This window comes from Panthera onca, chromosome E1 (genome assembly GCF_046562875.1).
Source record: "Panthera onca isolate mPanOnc1 chromosome E1, mPanOnc1 haplotype 2, whole genome shotgun sequence".
In the NCBI taxonomy this organism is placed as follows: Eukaryota; Metazoa; Chordata; class Mammalia; order Carnivora; family Felidae; genus Panthera; species Panthera onca.
The window spans coordinates 42,704,350-42,719,731 of record NC_138352.1 but is presented as its reverse complement, the minus strand read 5'-3'; the positions used below and the strand labels follow the sequence as shown (position 1 = coordinate 42,719,731).

Here is a 15,382-nt window from a genome sequence, read left to right as displayed (position 1 = left end):
GAAACCTAATTAAAATCACTTACTCTAACTATTTTTGCAGAATCCATTAGATTTTCTACACAGACAATCACATCATCTTTAAATACACACAGTTTTACTTTCTTCCTTTCTGATATGATGATGATTCTTTCCATGGCCTAAGATTTCCTCTGCAGATCTCAGGAGGTTCTATCGTTGCAGCTGTTATCTCTCCAGTACTCTGTCCTGAGAACTCCATGATCTTCACCTCTCAGCACTCTTAGCATTACCTTATCAACAGGGGGAGTCTACCACGCACCACTTGGGCTCCTCCTTCTTGCACCACAGGATGGAAACTCTGCCCAGGCAGTAAGCTGAGGCAATCACAGGGTTTCTCTCATTTACATCCCATCTCTCAAGGATCATCATCCTTCATAGCCTTATGTACACTCTCTAGAAAAGTACTGTTTGTTCTTTAACTGTTTCAGGTAGGAAGGTAAATCCAGTTCCTGTTATTCTAGGTTATTTATACTGATGTAAGTGTTATCTAGCTGTATCCTAAGATGAGGAGAGCTTAAAGTCCTCCTATTCCACCATCTTCCCACCAATCTCCTTCTTACTCTACAATGACCAAACGTGAAGGTCCTCATGTTAAATCCTTGTCATTTACTGTGCCAAATGTTCTACTAAGCACAGTAAAACACATTTTACATATATTATTTCTAACATTTCTTGAAATAAATGCTATGAAATGGACTTTGGTCCTATTTTACAATAAATTGAAACTTAAGGAAAGTAGATAATTCATCCTTGGTAATATAATTACTAAGCAGCATCCAAATATATATGAAAATTGGGGATGGGGAATGGGGAGTGACTACTAATAGCTAGTGACTACCAATCCACTCAGTGTGGAGCCTGCTTGAGATTCTCTCTCTGCCCCTCCCCAGCTCTTGCTCATTCTCTCTCTCTCTCTCAAATTAAATACATAAGCATTAAAAAAATACAGAAAGTCCAGTAAAATTTAAATTTCAGTATAAACATAAGTAGGCAATCTAGACATACTCATACTAAAATTATTTCTTTTTATCTGAACTATCAAATACTATCAATTAATAATATTAAATAGCTAGATTCTTTGCCATTGAGAATTAAGCCTAAAATCTTACCATTTTATACAACTATTCTGATAAGGTAGAAGTAACACTTTTCTGATGTGCAAATGTTTCCAAAGTAAGTTGACCATTTACTAAAATTAGCATGTTAAGTACTAAAATGACTTGTATCTGCTTGAGTAAGATATTATGGAAGTATATTAACAAAATATTGTAAGGTTTTACTATGTGTGTGTGTGTGTGTATATGTGTGTGTGTGTGTGACTGTTGAAAACTAGGAATATTTTTCTAACTGCATATGTGACTTATGAGGAAAATTGCTGTCAGATGCAGAGGATATCCCAAGTCATAGATCACAAAACAACTTAATTCAACATAATTAGATCCACATACTTGAGGTTTTTTTCCTTGCCTGATTAAAGTACCCTCAGAGTTGTTGGAAGAATCCAGAATGACATGATTTTGAAGTACTCAAAGACAGATCATATGCTAAGTAGATTTCAAAATCAGTGTTAAATTTTATATATCATTTCAAAATAATTTTCAGTAGGAGGTTACAAAATTAATTTTATGGTCATTAATTGAGTTTCCTTAGATCTTAATATTTGACATTTAGAAATTTCCAGTCTCCTAAATTACAGGGTGTGACACAGAACAAAATAATTTTAATAATTTCTATTTGGTTTCCCTACATGTTAAACCGGAATAACATTGGCAGCAGCAAATATCTGTACCTATAAACATTTGCCCATGTTCAGGGCACTGTTCTAAGGATGACAGATACCAAGAAGGTTAAGCATGATCTCTATTTCCGGATTGCATGTTCAAGTAAATTAAATGATAAATAATGTTAATGCAAATGAAGTATAAGTTAAATATATTAATAGGTATAAGGTAAAAAAAAAAAGTATAAATATTTAAAATACTCAAGTTCTAGGAGGTTATAGCTAACGTAGGGAATACCAGTGACTGGTGAGGACCAGAGTTCAGAAATAAAATGTGCCCAGCAGCACAGTGAAGTATTGAATTTTTAACCCAAAATGTTCATCTAATTGGTACCTTCCATACAAAAGAAACAAAATTGAATGGCAACTAAAAAAAGGATAAACAAGTTTAGTTGTGCCAGAGGGTAAGGACATTGTCAGAGAAAAATGGAGATATGTCAAAGGACACAGATGTCAAGTTGATAGGTGCTAACTGGCCAAATCTGGGATATTCAGAGCATTAAAATAAACAGTTACTGAGTGAATATAACCTACTGAATAAAATAGGAATTTAATGATATATATAAATAAAAGCAGTGTTACAAATTTTGGGGGGAAAATGGGATATTTACATAGTTTAAAATGATTTCTCTTAACCCCCTATCCATTCAGGGCACAAAACAGAACAGTAGACTAAAATGCCCATCTCTTAGACTATCCCTAAAAGAAGTATTTTTTCATACTTTAAAAGATGCGGCCTGAGAGTCCAGCTTCCAATCAGCCTCTATCTAGATGCTGACTGAGATCCATACCACATTAACAAAAAGAAGGATAAAAATCATATGATCATCTCAATAGATAAGGAAAAAGCATATGAAAATATTCAACATCCATTCATGACAAAAACTATCAACAAAATGAGTATAAAGGGAATATACTTCAACATAACAAAGGCCATCTATGACAAGCCCACAACTAGCATCACACTCAACAGTCAACAGCTGAAAGCTTTTCCTCTAAGGTCAAGAACAAAACAAGGATGTCCACTCTCACCGCTTTTCTCAACATGGTACTGGAAGTCCTAGTCAGAGAAATTAGTCAAGAAAAATTTTAAAAATCAACAAATGTGATATAACACATCAAAAAGAGAAAGGATAAAAACCATATGATCATTTCAATAGATGCAGAAACAGCATTCAACAAAGCACAACATCCATTCATGATAAAAACCCTCAACAAACTAGGTTTAGAGGAAACATACCTCAATATAATAAAGGCTATATATGAAAAACCCACAGCTAAAATCATACCCAATGGGGAAAAGCTGAAATCTTTCCCCTTAAGATCAGGAACAAGATAAGGATGTCCACTCTCACCACTTTTATTCAACATAGTTCTGGATGTCCTAGCCACAGCAATCAGACAACACAAAGGAATAAGAGGTATCCAAATTGGTAAGGAAGAAACAAAATTTGCAATATTTACAGATGACATGATACTATATATAGGAAACCCAAAAGATTCCACAAAAAAAATGCTAAAAGTGATAAATGAATTCAGTAAGATCACAGGATACAAAAATAAATGTACAGAAATCCATTGCTTTTCTATACACTAAGTAATGAAGGAAGAGAAAGAGAAATTAAGAAAGCAATCCCAAAGGTGCCTGGGTGGCTCAGTTGTTTAGCGACCAACTCTTGGTTTTGGTTCAAGCCATGATCTCACAGTTTATGAGTTTGAGCTCCGCATGGGGCTCTGCACTGCCCATGCAAAACCTGCTTGGGATTTTCCCTCTCCATGTCCTTTTCTTTCTCTCTCTCTCTCTCTCTTTTAAGAAAGAGAGAGATAAATAAATAAACTTAAAAAATAAACAAACTTAAAAAAAAAAGCAAGCCCATTTACAATTGCACCAAAAATAATAAGATACCTAGGAATAAACTTTACCAAGGAGGTGAAAGACCTATACTTTAAAAACTATAAAACACTGACAAAAGAAATTGAAGATGACACAAACAAATGGAAAGAAAATCTATGCTCATGGACTGGAAGAACACATATTGTTAAAATGTCTGTACTACCAAAAGCAATCTACAGATTTAATGCAGTACCTGTCAAAATACCAAGAGCGTTTTTTACAGAGCTAGAACAAATAATCCTAAAATTTTCATGGAATCACAAAAGACCCTGAATAGCCAAAAATTGTAAAAAAAGAAAACAAAACTGGTGATGTCACAGTTCCAGATTTCAAGTTATATAACAAAGCTGTAGTAATCAAAACAATATGGTACTGGCACAAAAATAGACACACAGATCAATGAAACAGAATAGAAAACCCAGAAATGAAACTACCACTCTATGGCCAATTAATCTTTGACAAAGCAGGAAAACATATCCAACAGGAAAAAGCCAGTCTCTTCAACAAATGGTGTTGGGAAAACTGGACAGCGACAAGCAGAAGAATGAAACTGGACCACTTTCTTACACCATATGCAAAAATAAACTCAAAATGGATAAAAGACCTAACTGTAACCATCAACAGGAAACCATCAAAATCCTGCAGGAGAACACAAGCAGCAACCTCTTTCACATTGGCTGTAGCAACTTCTTACTACACACATCTGTAGAGGCAAGGGAAACAAAAGCAAAAATGAACTACTGGGACTCCATTAAGATAAAAAGCTTCTGCATAGCAAAGGAAACAATCAACAAAACAAAAAGGCAATCTTTACAATGGGAGAAGATATTTGCAAATGACATATCTGGTAAAAGGGTGAGTATCCAAAATATATAAAGAACTTATAAAACTCAACACTCAAAATAATAATAATAATCCAATTAAAAAGGGGCAGAGGACAAGAATAGATCTTTTTCCAAAGAAGATATCCAGATGGCAAACAGACACATGAAAAGATGCTCAAAATCACACATCATCAGGGAAATGCAAATCAAAACCACAATGAGATACTACCTCACATAGTATCTAATGTGATAATGGCTAAAATTAACAACACAGGAAATGGCTAAAATTAACAACACAGGAAACAACCGATGTTGGTGAGGATGCAGAAAAAGGGGAACCATCTTACACTGTTGGAATGCAAACTGGTGCAGCCACTCTGGAAAATAGCAGGGAGTTTCCTCAAAAAGTTAAAAATAGAATTACCCTATGATCCAGCAATTACAACTACTAGGTATTAACACAAAGGATACAAAAATACTGATTCAAAGGTATACATGCACCCCAATGTTTACAGCAGCATTATCAACAATAGCCAAATGATGGGAAGAACCCAAATGTCCATTTATGAATGGATAAAGATGTAGCATATATATTTACAATGGAATATTACTCAGCCATAAAAAAGAATGCAATCTTGCCATTTACAACAATGTGGATGGAGCTAAAGAGTATTATGCTAAGTGAAGTAAGTCAGTCAAAGAAAAACAAATACCATATGATTTCACTCATATGTGGAATTTAAGAAACAAAACAGATGAACATGGTGGGGGAAAGTGAGGCAAACCAGAAAACAAACTCTTAACTATAGAGCACAAAATGAGGGTTACCGGAGGGGAGGTGGGCAAGAGGTGGAGGGGGATGGGGATAGGAGGGGATGGGTTATGGGTAATGGGTATTAAGGAGGGCACTTGTTATGATGAGCACTGGATATTGTATGTGAAGCAACAAATCACAAATTCTACACCTGAAACTAATATTATACAGTATGTTAACAAACTGGAATTTAAGTAAAAACTTGAAAAAAAGAATAAATGCATACATAAGTCTCTTCTTCAAAAAAAGATGTCACACACACACACACACACACACACACACACACACACACCCTGGATTATTAGCCATAAAAAAGAATGAAATCTTGCCATTTGCCATAACGTGCATGGAGCTAAGTGAAATAAGTCAGAAAATGACAAATACCATATGATTTCACTCATATGTGGAAATTAAGAAATAAAGTGAATGAACATAGAGGGGATAAAAGAGAGGCAAACCAAGAAACAGACTCCTAACTACAGAGAACAAACTGACGATTATCAGAGGCGATTGGGTTAAATGGGGATGAAGAAGTGCACTTGTCCATGTTGAGTACCAGATATTGTAAGTGTTGAATCACTAAATTCTACACATGAAACTTATATTATACTGTATGTTAACTAACTGGAATTTAAATAAAAAACTTGGAAAAAATCAGGCCACATTTATAATGAAGAACTTCCTACATTTCAGAGTTGGCTAGCTGCATTCTCATGATACTGTTTAACTTGACCCTCTATCTCTGTCTTTTATGTAAGGTACTAATTATATTTAGGGGCTGAATTAGATTCAGATTTAATTGAGAGGACTTGGAAGAAATATTTCATAGATGATATTGTATATATACATCCTATTACACAAATCAGGAAGCACATAATGATATCTGACTGTTCCACTTTGGTAATGTTAAGACTCATCAGCTAAAGCCAAATACAGATGATTATTGCCTAAATTCATTGTTTCATTAGGGGTAGCAACAATGGTGATTCTTAAAATTCTAACTTTTATTTTAATTGACATATAATTGACATACAACATTATATTACTTTCAGGGGTACAACATGATTCATTCTGTGTATATATTACAAAATGACCTCCACACTAAATCTAAATTCTAAAATTTTTAATACTGGAACTCTTCCATAAGGAAAAACTTTACCTCATCAACTATTCAGTTATCTTATTAAATTGATACAAGGAAGACAAGGTAAATGCTGAATATTCTCTCTTTAATTATCAGTTTTGAGGATAATGAGTTAGTAAACAAGCTACCTACAATTATGTCCAATGCTTCCTTTTAAAGTATCATTATAAACTCATGGATTTCTATATATTTAAGATGTTTCATTTTATTATAGAAAATTCTTTAAATTTTTTAATGTGTATCTATTTTTGAGAGAGAGAGACAGAGCACAAGGGGGGGAGGGGAGAGCAGAGGAGAGGGAGACAGAATCCAAAGCAGGCTCCAGGCTCTGAGCTGTCAGCACAGAGCCTAATGCAGGGCTCGAACCCATGAACTGTGAGATCTTGACCTGAGTTGAAGTCAGATGCTTAAGCAACTGAGCCACCCAGGTGCCCCTCTAAAACAGCATTTTAGACTATTGGGAAAGGACAAGACTAGTCAATAAATGGTGGTGGGTGTCAATGAGCTATCTCTCAGAATAAAGTATTTACAGTAGTGTACTGGTAAATGCATAACCACAGGCTCTGGGAAACAAAAGAATAGTTGGGATTTTAGCTTATTAAGCTATCACAGTATCTACCAAGTGATATTAAGAGTATTAAATACATGTAAAAGCATTTAGCATGGTGCCTAATACAAATGCTTAGTAAATTACATATGTGGTTGTGTGTGTGTGGATGTGTGGATGTGGGCATGCCCATACATGTGTGCACAGTGATGTGTTGCTAAATGTTAAAAGCTGGCTGCATAAGAAAAAAATAGTTCTGATTTGTAGAGTTTGCTGACTCCAATTATGTAAACACTCTTACCATGGATGATTTCATACCAACAACACAATGTCACTATATCCAGAGTTTGGGAGAAATGTACATAACTCATTCTCACTAGCCACTGTGAACTGACTCCTACATACCACTGAATATTATCCATATAGTCATACATTACAAAACTCAATTATTTTTGTGTATATGTGAATGTGTTTACATGTATGTGTGTGTCTGTGTGTGTACATGTATGCATGCACCTGGAGAGACATCAGATAGATGACAGAGTTTTTGCTGGGGCAAGAAATGGTACAGGGTAGGAGGAGAAGGACAAATAGAACTTATGGAACTTTTGTTTTATCAACATTCATTGACTTGTTCACCTACTACTTATGTATTTATGGGGCCAAATATTTATACAGAATAATATTTATAGGATAAATATTTTTTCTTAATTACCTGATATACTCTATCACCAAGAATAGTATGTTGTCACTAACATTAAGCTTCAATATGATATAAATAACCAGTTATTTTAGATGTCATATTACACACATGCATGCACATGCACACACACACACCTTCTGAAAAATATACAACTTACTTTGGCTTCAGTTTCTCCCCTGTGAAGAGTATACAGATGATGGACAGCACTTTGTGACGAAGACCAAGGATGAGTCAGAATTTGGAAGACATGAAAGTCATGGCCAAGGGTGTCTGTTGTAACTAGAAGCATTCCTGAAGAACACACCAAAGAGGGAGTAAAAATAAAAACAATTATGTATGTTGATGAAATATTTTCACAAAATATTCATTATGCTTTAAAATATCACCGAAGGAAAAAATGACCAAAGATGTAAAAAATTTCCCCAATTAAAAAAAAAATTAAAATGCAGCATCTTTTTCCTGTATGAACACAAAACCTTAATGCCATATCAGTATACAAGCATAGTGAGGATACTAGCTGTAAAGATTTTATGAGGTTCCTGTACAACTAGTAGAGAAAAGTTTATGGAGAGTTCACAAGCCTTTTAATATAGCAAATCTGATAACAAAGAATGTGAAAATTACTTCTCTCCATGGAACTAAAACTTGCTCCCATTTTTTGCCACTTCTTAAAACCTGAATTTTAAGTTTCAGTGTATCTGAAATACCCTACACTTAATCCACCAGTTTAAAAATGTTTCTCTGGGGCGCCTGGGTGGCGCAGTCGGTTAAGCGTCCGACTTCAGCCAGGTCACGATCTCGCGGTCCGTGAGTTCGAGCCCCGCGTCAGGCTCTGGGCTGATGGCTCGGAGCCTGGAGCCTGTTTCCGATTCTGTGTCTCCCTCTCTCTCTCTGCCCCTCCCCCGTTCATGCTCTGTCTCTCTCTGTCCCAAAAATAAATAAAAAACGTTGAAAAAAAAATTTAAAAAAAAATAAAATAAAATAAAAAATAAAAATGTTTCTCTACCCTGGCATAATATTTATTCAAATGCTGAACAGTGTCTCACATAGCAAGTTTTTAATTTTGATGAAATGTCATAGCTAAGAATTCTTTGCCTAATCCAAGGTCACAAAAATTTTGTTTTCTTGTCAAAATTTCAGTTTTATATTTTGCATAGAGGTCTATCATTCGTTTTAAGTTAATTTATGCATAAATTGTGAGGTATCAAACTAACTTTTTTTGCAAACAATGTCCAATTGTTCTAGCAAGATTTCTTGAAGGGAATATTCTTTACTCACTGAGGTCTTTATCCTTTATTCTTTATCCATTGTCAACTTGCCAAAGATGAACTGGCTGTATCTGCATAGGTCTTCACCTGGAAGTATTATTCTAGTCCATCATTTTCTGTGTCTATACTTTCATTAATACCATACTTGCTTGATTACCATAACTTTATATCAAATGTTGAAGAAAGAACCTTTTTTTTCAACATTATTTTGGCTATTCCAATTCCATTCCAAACACAAAATCAGATTTTTTTTTTTAATTTTAGATAGAGCACATGAGTGGGGAGAGGGGCAAAGGGAGACACAGAGAGAATCTCAAGTGGGCTCCATGTTCAGCACGGAGCTAGATGTGGCACTTCATCCCATTACCCTGGAATCATGACCTGAGCTAGGGGCGCCTGGGTGGCTCAGTCGGTTGAGCGCCGACTTCGGCTCAGGTCACGATCTCGCGGTCTGTGAGTTCGAGCCCCGCATCGGGCCCCTGTGCTGACAGCTCAGAGCCCGAAGCCTGTTTCAATTCTGTGTCTCCCTCTCTCTGACCCTCCCCCATTCATGCTCTGTCTCTCTCTGTCTCAAAAATAAAATAAAACGTTAAAAAAAAAAAAAAAAATTAAAAAAAAAAAAAAAAAAAGAGTCAGACACTCAACCAACTGAGCCACCCTGGTACCCCAAAATCAGATTTTTGATATTAAAAATTCCTAGGGGGGCATCTGGGTGGCTCAGTCAGTTGGGCAGCCGACTTTGACTCAGGTAATGATCTCATGGCTCATGAGTTCGAGCCCCAGGTCAGGGTCTGTGCTGACAACTCAGAAGCTGGAGCCTGCTTCAGATTCTGTGTCTCCCTCTCTCTCTCTGCCCCTCCCCCACTCACACTCTGTTTCTCTCTGTCTCAAAGGTAAATAAACATTAAAAAAATCTTAAATAAATAAAAATTCTTAGGATTTTGGGGAAGGTTATATTAAGTTTATAAATCAAATTGACTGATGGACAGCTTAACAATATTGAGCCTTCTAATCTACGAACACTTCCTATTTCTTGATATATGTTTTCTTTGACTTCTTATTTTTCCTGTTGAGTACATAAATTATACACATTTTTTATTGGATCCATTATAAATGGTACTTTTCATTTTATCTCAATTGTCAATTATTCCCTGCTGGCATATAGAGACATAATGGACATTTTTTTATATTGACAGATAGTCTGCCAGTTCTAGTCAGGGCTTTTTGTAGATTACACGGAGTTTTCTTTACAGATTATCATGTAGTTTGTGAACAGACATAATTTGATTTTTTCCTTTACAAACTACATGCCTTTTATTTTTCTTCACTTACTACACTGCTGAGGAAAACAGAAATGGGGAGAAGTAATATTCATGCCTTCCAAATTTTAGGAGAAAGCATTCAATCTTTAAGTATGATGTTAGCTGTAGGTTGTTTTTTTTTTTATAAATACTCTCTATCAAGTGAAGGAGGTTCCTTTCTACTCCTAATTTGTTGATAGTTTTTATAATGAATGAATGTTGAATTGTGTACAGTGTTTTACACCTGTGACATGACTATGCATTTTTTTTCTTTACTCAATTAATATGGTGAATTTTAGTAAATAATCAAATGTCAAACAAAATCAAACGTCAAACAAAACTTGCATTTCTAAGATAAACTCCACCTGGTCAAAATCCTTTATTATATGCTGCTGGATTCAATTAGCTAAGGTTTTAAGATTTTCATTACTGTTCCTGAGGGTTATTGGTTCGTAGCTTTCTAATCACGAGTTTGTCTGTTTTCAGTATCAGGCTAAAGCTGGTCTTGTGAAACTGAAGAGAGAGATTGCGGAAAACCACTATTATTTCCTACTTAGATTTTCAGTAGAATTTGTCAGTAAAACTATATGGGCCTTTTAAAAAAAAAAAACAAAAACCTTTAGGGGCGCCTGGGTGGCTCAGTCGGTTAAGCGGCCGACTTCGACTCAGGTCATGATCTCGCGGTCCCTGAGTTAGAGCCCCGCGTCAGGCTCTGTGCTGACAGCTCAGAGCCTGGAGCCTGTTTCAGATTCTGTGTCTCCCTCTCTCTGACCCTCCCCTGTTCATGCTCTGTCTCTCTCTGTCTCAAAAATAAATAAACGTTAAAAAAAATTTTTAAAAATACCTTTAAATATTTTTATTTTAATTTCTTTGTAATTTAAATTTTATTATTTTAAAATGTAAAATTTGGGGGCTTAATTTAAATGTCCTTGGGTGAATTACTTTCTGTAACTCAAGGAAATGGCCTTTATTAATACCTGTAAGGTCTTTGGTGATGTCCACTTTTTCATTGAGGTTATCAACAATTTGTCTTCCCTCTTTTTTTCTTGATCATTCTAGCTAAATGTTTTCAAGGAAATCTATTCTGAGTAGCACTGATTTTCTGATTTCTTTTTTCAATTTCTGCTTTCTCCTATCTTTCTCCTTCTGCTATTAGTATCTTCTGCTACTTCATTTTCCTTGCTTTAGTTTTATTTGCTCTTTCTTTTTTCTGTTTTCTTAAGGTGGAAGCTTAGATTACTTTTTCAGGAACTTTCTTCTTTTTCAGAGTAAGCATATATTGATATAAATTTCCCTGTAAACCTGAATTCCAAAATTTTGACACACTGCCTTTTCTTTTGCATTCAGTTCTAAATGTTTTCTAGATATTTCCTCTTTTACTCATGGGATATTTAAAGATATATTGTTCAGCTTTTCTAAGTATTTGGGTATTTTTCAGGTATCTTTCACATACTAATTTTTAGTGACGACAAGGAATTTGTTAAACCTTGTTTTATATTTGAGAAGAGGTTGTGGTGACTCTTCCATGTATACTTGAAACACCTGGAGTGTTCTATAAAGGTCAGTTAATTCAAGTTTACTGATAGCGTTGTTAGGATCTTCAATATCCTTACTGATTGCCTGCTGTCTTGTTCTACTACTGAATTGAACTGAACACTGAACATTTCCAAGTATAATTGTGGATATGTTTATTATATAGCTCCCAAATACTAAACTTTTAAGTTCACACACATTTAGGATTCTTAGGACATCTTGGCGAACTGCCTCTTTCATCATAATGTCCCACTTTAACCTGGTAATTTCTTTGTTCTGAAGTCTACTTTTCTGATACTGATACCATCACTCTAGTTTTGTTTTGATTGGTGCACTCATGGCATATACTTTTCTATTCTTTCACTTTTATAATCAATATAATTGTACTTAAAATGACTTTGTTTTAGGGGCACCTGGGTGGCTCAGTCGGTAGAGTGTCCAACTTTGGCTCAGGTCATGATCTTGCAGTTCGTGGGTTTGAGCCCCATGTCAGGCTCTGGAGCCTGCTTTGGATTCTGTGCCTCCCTCTCTCTGCCCCTCCCCCACTAATGCTTTGCCTCTCTCTCTCTCTCTCTCTCTCTCTCTCTCTTTCTCAAAAATAAACATTAAAAAAATAACTTTGTTTTAGGTAATAATTGAGGTCTAATTTGTTTTTTTTTTTTTAATCTAATTCTGGACTTATAATTGGTGTTTGTAGTTCATTCACATTTAGCCTAACTTATTGGTTGAGTTTATAGCTACCATTTTATTACTTTTTATTATTTTTCTGATGGTTCCCTTGTTTTTATTCTTTGTTTCTCTGTTCTTGCTTTCTTCCCTTTTTCTGTATGATTTCAATATTTTTAATATCCAATTTTAATTTTTCCATTTCCTTTTTTTGTGTCTCTCTTTAAGTTTCTATCAGCCATTCTTGGAACTATAATACACATATCTAAATTTGTGCATGTTTGTTTATATTTTGTCCAGAATTTATATTTGTTTTCTGTAGGAAGAATGGTTTGTTAGTTTACTCTGCTGTGCCGGAGGCAGAATCACATTTTTTAACTCCTAAAACTTTTGTCTTTTGAAAAAAAATGTATGAAAGAATATTAAGTACTAGTGAGAAGATAATAAGGTAAGCATTTAAATAGAAAGATGAAGTATATCTGAGCTTCTTATTTACTAGGGTAATAAAAGGTACAGTTCTTGTCACGATGTTAAATTAAAAAATACCATACTAGATGCCTATTTCCAAGAGAATACATTTTAGAAAATAAAAAAGTGTTATTTATTGAGATCTACTTCAAATGTATAACAATTTAGATAACATTTAGATAACAATTAGATCCCACCCTGTAACCAGCTATGGTCATGAGGTCACTGACATACTTTATATTCTGTCCATCTTATTGTTGTTAACCGACCAACAAATTTCTAAGGTTGGGCATGAATGCTTAGTTGTCCTTTTGTGAACAATGTTTCTTCACTCCTACTTTTTGCTGAGTTATACTAAGTCTGAATTATCACAATTCTACTATGTTCTGATATCACTTTTCCACTACAAAACTATTTTCTGCACATGATAAACAATTCAATTGAAACATTCTGATAGGAAAATGATGAGCTCATATTTATAATACAAATATATGACTCACCTACTGAAGATAAACTTCATTTCTTCTAGAATCATATCAGTATTTTACTCATAATAAGCACTCCAATAAAAGTCTCTAGTAGCCATATTAAGAAGATTATTGTTTCACATGTGAATGATAATCACAAATGTACACTTTTCAACATGCTCCTAGATTTTCAACATCTGTCTGGTTTCTAATATGTAAAATGAATTCAGATTTTTAGAGAAATGGGCCACTGAAAATGTATCTTTATTATCTTCTGTGTATCCTATCCCAAAAGTTTTTTCCCATTTCCTCATGTAAATGTAGTTTCTGTGATCCACCAATGAACTTACCGTTTTTGACAAAACTTTAGTAAGAAAAAATGAAATAAAATAAAAATAAAAGAGCAGAGAGAAAAAGAAGAAATAAATAACTAGTATAGTACTATACAATCATGTTTTCTTTTAATTTATAATTTCCTCTTTTGCACACATTCTGCTGGGAGAAAGACAAGCTTTTTTTTTTTTTTCTAGAAAACAAGTTAAAAAGCAGATATACATAAAAGGAAAAACTCGTACAGAGTAGACTGTGGCTTAAGAACTATTTATGCAGCATCAGAAGACTAAACCAGACTCTAGCCTGGCCATAAACTAAAACCCACGCCCCAAATGAGGTGCCAAGCCACAAAAAGCATTTGCGTCATCTGGGAATACAAGGAAAAGAAGGACTTCTAATTATAGGGCCTGGAAGCGGAAGCTTAGAGTGATTAGCTGTTTAGGCGCTGCTGTGTGTTTATCTGGAAGCTTCCTCTCCCTCACTCTCAGCCTCAAGTTTGATAGATGAGCATTAGCATTAGAGGGTGGAGACTGAAGCTGCTGATGGTACATGGCGTTCTCCAAAATCTGAGGTAGATGGAGACTGAACATTAAGGCTTTTGTGGCCTCATAAGAACATAAATCTTTTCAACTGGGCGTCAGCTGGTTAGCCCAAAAGACAAAATTAAAGAGTAGCAAACCTCTACTGGGCATATGTTATAAAATCTTGGAAACATGAGTAGGTAGGTCTTTTTTACCGTATCCTATTTATAACACCTCCCTAATTGTACGGTTCTTTATCACGTGCACACATATGAATTGGAAAACAAATTACCAGCTATTCACACTCTCTTCCAAAAATAGATATAAACACTGATATGCTGGGGCAAATGGAAATCCTTACAGGAATTCAAAATATATCTCTCATAATAATTTTATATTTTGATATTAATTCTTGTGAATTTAATACTTCCCCATCAGTACTTGTACAGATTAAAAACTTACACATTATCTAATTATCTTTTAAAGTTACTAGCCCAGGGGCACCTGGGTGGCTCAGTCAGTTAAGCCTCTGTCTGACTCTTGATTTCAACTCAGGTCATGATCTCACGGTTCATGGGTTCGAGCACCATGTCGGGCTCTGTGCTGACAGCGCAGAACCTGCTTGGGATTCTCTGTCTCCCTCTCTCTGTCCTTCCCCCTGCCTGTCTGTCTGTCTGTCTCTCTCTCTCTCTCTCTCACTCTCAAAAATCAATAAATAAATAAACATTAAAAAAAATAAAGTTACTAGTCTAATTTGTAACCATAAAAGCAGAGAAACAGAACCCTAGTACTGATCAAGGTCTTTTAGGTCTTCAAATACATAAAATCACAATAATAGCCTATTAAAGTCTGATTTAAAGTAAATGTGAATACTGAAAACAATGGTCTCAAAGTCTCCCTGTGGGCAGCGTCAGTGTTAGCAGATTTCTTAAGCTGCTTAAAGATGCTAATAATCAAACTCATCACTGTATTTTTCTAAATTTGTGGTCCAGGATATAGTAAAAGTCTTTCTAAAATTTAAGCTCAAAAACACTGTTAAAGGCACTGATGTACACACTGTCGAACACATAAAACACATGATTCATTTTATCCCTTCCTAAA

The 15,382-nt window shown here is 34.9% G+C and overlaps 1 protein-coding gene across 13 annotated transcripts in view; it reads right to left on the bottom strand.

Annotated features, from left to right (window-relative positions):
• Positions 1–15,382, bottom strand: part of BCAS3 (BCAS3 microtubule associated cell migration factor) — a 614,259-nt gene that overhangs the window by 371,086 nt on the left and 227,791 nt on the right. For all 13 annotated transcript variants that reach the window (XM_078437391.2, XM_078437395.2, XM_078437397.2 and 10 more), the window contains one exon: positions 7,882–8,015. In XM_078437391.2, coding sequence (XP_078293517.1) covers positions 7,882–8,015 — 134 coding nt within the window. The remainder of the gene's footprint in view (positions 1–7,881; positions 8,016–15,382) is intronic.